Source organism: Saccostrea echinata, unplaced genomic scaffold (genome assembly GCF_033153115.1).
Source record: "Saccostrea echinata isolate AGI-Se365-2 ecotype Australia unplaced genomic scaffold, CSIRO_AGI_Sech_v1 ptg000020l, whole genome shotgun sequence".
Classification (NCBI taxonomy): Eukaryota; Metazoa; Mollusca; class Bivalvia; order Ostreida; family Ostreidae; genus Saccostrea; species Saccostrea echinata.
In genome coordinates, this window is record NW_026889769.1 from 6,739,938 (window position 1) to 6,745,937 (window position 6,000).

The 6,000-nt window shown below is 33.4% G+C and overlaps 1 protein-coding gene across 1 annotated transcript in view; it reads left to right on the top strand.

Annotated features, from left to right (window-relative positions):
• LOC133189860 (uncharacterized) overlaps nucleotides 1-4,001 on the top strand; it is a 40,512-nt gene extending 36,511 nt beyond the window's left edge. The window contains exons 11-14 of the mRNA XM_061325254.1: nucleotides 680-766; nucleotides 1,027-2,691; nucleotides 3,390-3,446; nucleotides 3,760-4,001. Coding sequence (XP_061181238.1) covers nucleotides 680-766; nucleotides 1,027-2,691; nucleotides 3,390-3,446; nucleotides 3,760-4,001 — 2,051 coding nt within the window. The remainder of the gene's footprint in view (nucleotides 1-679; nucleotides 767-1,026; nucleotides 2,692-3,389; nucleotides 3,447-3,759) is intronic.
• The last annotated feature ends 1,999 nt before the right edge of the window (nucleotides 4,002-6,000 follow it).

Consider the following 6,000-nt stretch of genomic DNA (forward strand, 5'->3'; position numbering starts at 1 on the left):
TAAGAATCTTCATCTTGAGCATGTTGAGAACAGGCCTGTAGGAAGCAATTTCAGTTTGGGGGGCACAGCCATATATTTTCAGTTGGGGCCACTATCAACTACCAAAATATCCTTGACAAGGAGAAAAAAAGGTCTTCAGACATTATTATTGAGTGGGCACAAGCATATAGTAGAGTGTTTTCTATAGTATTCTATTTATCGGCAAAATGATGGGGGGGGGGGGGGGAGGGCATGCCCCTAAGGCCATGGAGAACCATTGGTCAAGAAAAGCTGAAACCTATGTGACAGTTAAATGAAGTAGTGTATATTCTAAATTGATCAGACTATGGTCCCTGGGGGTTAGGGTGTGACCACAATAGGCAGAATAGGGATTATACATATTCCTAAAAAGAACCCTGTTTTACTCAAATAATTCAAAGGAGTGTCATTGTCAAAAATCATGTGTATAATTAAGAATAAATGAATTTTTCAGTCAGTCAAGCAACCAAAATTTGTTGTACTGTTTTACAAAGGTCCCATGGACTTCAGGTTATTAAGAGTCTCTTGTTACAGGGACAAGATTTTACAAAGATATATTTCATCCACAAACCTGTTCAGTGATAAATGCTTTGCTAAATATTTGTTTTACATGTATATATATTTTCAATATTTTCAATGGCTTTTTTTGTTTAATAAATAGTGAACATTCCACCTGCCAAAGATTACTCACCAGGTGAAAGTGACCATGATTCTGAAATTCCTGCTCCAGTGACACCTTTGCAGAAAGGTTAGAATTTCAAAAGTCTTCTGTTTTTTTTATAAAATATGTTGAACCTTGATTTGAAATAATTATAATGCAAGCTTCTATTTTATATACATGTACCGAATTCTCAAGAACTATTTAACTCACCTAAGCTACTTTTGACCAACTTTTCAAAAGACCCTAACACAATTCTCTGACTTTGCTTGTATATTTAATCAAAATCAAATGAAAGTAAAAAAAACGTAAATAAATTAAAAGATGCAATTTCTTTTGAACATATTTAGAACCAGCTAAAAACAATTCTGCTAAAAGTGCCAAACCCAGAAGACCTTGTCCTTTCTGTGGTGAGATGAAAGGCCGATTAACTGATCATCTGAAAGCTAAGCATAAAAATGAAGAACAAGTTAAAAATGCATTACAATTACCTAAACACTTGAGGAATAAAGCATTTGATGAAATGAAAAAAGAGGGTATTTTCAAGGCTAACAGTGAAATGATAAAAAGTGGGGATCTTGAGGTATCAAAACTTATTAGAGAAAGAAATCAAGGTAATCCATCCTCATTGAAAATGTGCTCAGTGTGTAAAGGATTTTTCAACGCTAAAGTCATATATAAGCACAAAAGAACTTGTGTGGCAGCTGAAGGTTCAGCAGTTTCACCATTATCACTCTCTATGAGATGCTTGACTGAAGATGATAAATATCCTAAAGAATATACACAAGAGATTTTGGAGAGCTTTAGAGATACTGACTATGGGGCATTAATACGAAAGGATGATTGGATAAAAAGATATGGTTTCCATTTGTATCAAAATATTAAAGGGAGCATTAAGAAAGTGGAGAAAAGATTATCTTTGAATTCAAAGTTGAGAAGGCTGGCTCATCTTTTCTTGGCATTTAAAAAGATTTTTGAAGAGAAAAGAAAGAGACAAGTTAAAAGCTGCAGTGAGATGTTCAGTAGAAACCATATTGTTGAGCTACAAGAAGCAATACTGAAGATGACTGTGGATGAAAATGCAAAAAAAGTAAAAAATTCATTGAAAGTGAATCTTAAATATCTTTTAAATGATGTCTGTGAGGTGATGCAGGCAAGTTATCTAATTGAAGGGGAAGATGATTTGGCAGCAGAATTGGGAAAATTTGTTGTGATTTCTCGTCAACTTTGGCCTTCATTTTTCAAAAATGCAGAGGAATCAGTTGCAACACAACGTCAGGCTGAATTAAGAGCACCTATTAACCTTCCTGTTAGACATGATCTTTTTAAGCTCAGGGATTACACAAAGCAGTTAATTAAAAAATTGACTGGTGATGGATATTCTTTGTATGAGAATGCGGAGTTTTGCAAACTGAGGGATGCACTTGTTTGCAGACTTACTATATTTAATGCACGGAGAGGAGGAGAACCAAGCAGGATGCTGTTATCAGAGTTATCTGATGCCATGAATGACAAATGGATTGACCAGTACAAGAAAGAAAATTTGCAGTTTGAAACTGAAAGACAGCTTTTTGGTGAAACAAAAATTGCATACATTCATGCCTCAAAAGTTGCAAGACTTGTACCTGTTATAATCCCTAAAGATTGCTGGAAGGCTTTAAATATCATAACAGATGATGAAGTTAGAAAAACAGCAGGAGTCAATCAAAGGAATGAGTTTGTTTTTCCAAATACAAAAACCTCTATGAGTCATGTGATAGGATGGGATTGCGTGCACAGAATGTGTCAAGAGGCAGGACTTCAACGCAGCCTTAATGCCACTGGGATGCGTCACTTTATTGCAACAGAGTATGCTGCATTGGATGTTGCCCCAAGAGATCGAGAGATATTCTACAAACATATGGGACACTCCGAAAAAATTAATGAAAATATTTATCAATGCCCCCCAGCACTGAGGGAAATTACACATGTTGGACGGGTTCTTCAACAAGTGGATATGATGGAGGATTGTGAAGGTATTTCATTATTTACTAAATCAGTGAAACTTATCTAATCCTAATGTTGTGTATTCTGAAATCTAGCCTAATATTTTGTCAATTTCAAGTTCCTTTGAATAAATTCAATTGTTAAAAAAAAATGTTGTTTAATCTGGGACATTGTCTAATCCGGCCAATTTCTATGGAACCAGTGGTGTCTGGATTAGACAAGTTTTACTGTATTATCATATGATATTATCTCTGTGCTTAAAATTGACAAATAAAAATGAAACAGTATACTTAACATCTACAGATGAGCATTTTAGTTGCAATGAAGTTAAAAGAATTGGCAAATGGTGGTTATCAAAAGCAATCAAAGAAATCAGGATTTAAAATACTATGGAACATTTTAATCTGGGGGGGGGGGGGGGGGCAATGTTCATGGGCAAGCAAAATTTTACTTGTTCGTACGAATGTAATTTCAAGGGTTACTGGTTTATATGGTTGCTACAATGAGTCAATATGTTTGTAAAATAAATGTTCATGTGAATGTAAATTCACAAACATTAGTCTACCACAAACAGTGATGATTCCACAATTCCACAGTATGCAATTATGCACTTTTATTGATGTAGAAAAAGAAATCCAATTTAAAAATGAACAAGATTTAATTTAAAGTAAATTGTATTGATATGTTGTTCTCATATACATGTAATAATTTTTTTTTAATCTTTCAGGTACCTTAAATTTGCAGGATCAAAATATCACTGATGTTGATCTTGATGCTCTAGAAGGTATGCACAGGATAAAAAAGTTATTTTAAATGATTGAGTAAAAAAAAAAAGTAATTGACAAGTGATTTTTTAAGGAGTGATGGTATTAATTTTTCTTCTTAATACTACTTATTGTAATTCATCATGTTCATATAAGAGATAAATTATAAATGTGTGAAAATAATGAACTGTATATGAGTGTACAGAAATCTTCAGAAATAAACTTTTAAACTTGAAAAAAAAAACCATTTTATATCAGTCACATTTTTATGAACAAATGGTATGTAACTGGTATGTAAATTAGCTTTTGGTATATACATATCTAATATTACAGAATTTATAGGCCTAGTAGCAGAGGACATTCCATTTTGTCAGTTGCTGGATTTTTCAAAGCAGATACAGGAGGAGGATGTAGCTGTAAGGCCAGAAACTTTGATGCAAAGCAAAAGTCTACTTTTGAATAAGAAATTGCAAGATTGTGCCAAACAATTCTTTACAGAAGATGCCTGGCTTGCTGTTAAGACAACACTGCAAATGCTTGGAGGTAGATTCCTTAGAATGCTTAATTTATATTAGCTGTGAATTACAATGAATTGATTTCTTTACACAACTAATCATATTATAAACATTATAATGTAATGTAATATGAAAATGATACAAAACTAAAGCAATATATCACAGCAGAATGTGCCACGTACGTTAAACGTATGTAATTCGTATGTGACTTCAAGTACGTATCACATGAAAAAAACACCATGTACTTTAATCCTTCTTAATCACAGGTATGAATGTCATGCGTGACACATATGTTAAACATACATATTGACTACCATATGTTGCACACATACATTATTCATACAGATCACGTATGAATAACGTACGTTGCAACATATTTGTAACGCACATTTTGAGAAACATGCATTTAACATGTTTGTTAAATGCACTGCTCATATGATACCATACATGTGCCAAACCATGGTTAAACATATGTTTTGAAAAATTTTTTCACATATTGTAAAGATAGGTGAAACAAAAATGATGTGCAATTGAAATATTTAATTGATGTATTTGACATAATTTTCTTCAAAGGCTTATTTTCTTTTCATCTGTTGAATGATCCACATTTTGAAGGTACATATCTGGATATCCTTCACCTCAAATTTCCTGATCTTAATTGCTCTTTTGGCAATCACAACAAAAGACATTCATATTTAAGCCAAATTTAATGTTGCGGTTTTTTTTTAACATCTTTCTTCTGTAATTCCCTTTTATCTGGCTTTTTTATACCCCTGTCCGAAGGAGAAGGGGGTATACTGTTTTACCCTTGTGTGTCTGTCTGTCGGTCTGTCTGTAACAAAGGATGACTGCATTTAAGGACATGCGAAATTTGCGACAAAATAAACTTTCAAAACAAGCATTTTTCTTTTCATTGCATGAATGGTCAACATCTAATCTACAACTTTATGTAATTACGTTTAATAAAAGTGTTTATTTGCGAAGTTCGAATCTGTTTTCAAAGGCAGGGGTCATACAGTTTCTTGAATCTCCGTTCAATAATGAGGACGCCCACTTTTTTTACTGACTTTATACATAGTCAGCGCATGTTTGTCTGTTGTTCTACGTTTAACAGTAGTTGTATATTTGCATATATAATAATGTGTCAAAAGGAGATTAATAGACAAACATGCGCTCATGGTTAAAAAGAGAAAAAACTGCTTCTTCTTACATTCACTCTCTGTGTTGTAACCAAGGATTGTGACATGTTGAATATTATAATTCACCACGTGATTTTGTACCTCAGGTAACTTTGTGAATACTAAATTCCATCACGTGACTTGAAAGGTAGCATGTTTTGTGCTAACTAGGACATTGTGTTCGAACACGTTAAGTTATCTGGCATTGATATAAAGTCTGCTTTAATTATATTGACGTGCTCATATTGTTAATTTCGTTTTGAAACCTTTGTCAGAAGTGTATACAGAATGGAGAGGGAGATTGGAAAGAGTGATCACATTCTTTTTTTTTCAAACATGTCATTGTTATTTATCAAGTCTTATTTTAGACCCATTCTCATAGCTCATAGCTCCACCTCTCATGCATATCTAATGTTCAATCAAGGGCAGGCAAGTGTAAATTCACTATATTTGGAAAGCAGTAAGGACAAAAAAACATTTAATCATTTTATTGTATCACAGTCTAAAATCATTTTAAGATTGAAATTTGGTTCCAAATTGTCAGGATTCTTTCATAAACAAACAAAAGTGAAATAAGGTTTAGATATAAAAGCAACAGAAGCAATTGAAAAAGACCCCAAAACAGGCGTTAAGTGCAGTCATCCTTTTTCATCACAGTTTTCTCAGCAACTACTGATTGCAGATGCTTGAAATATTAGCACATACTTTGTTGAGGCATGCCATATGGTGGGATCAATTTTTGTATGAATCCGATGTCATCTTCCTGTTTATCTGTATGTCTGTCCGTACCATACATAACAAATTTTTGTTGCAGTTTTCTCAGCAACTACTGATTGCAGATGCTTGAAATTTTAGCACACTTTTTGTTTAGGCATGCCATA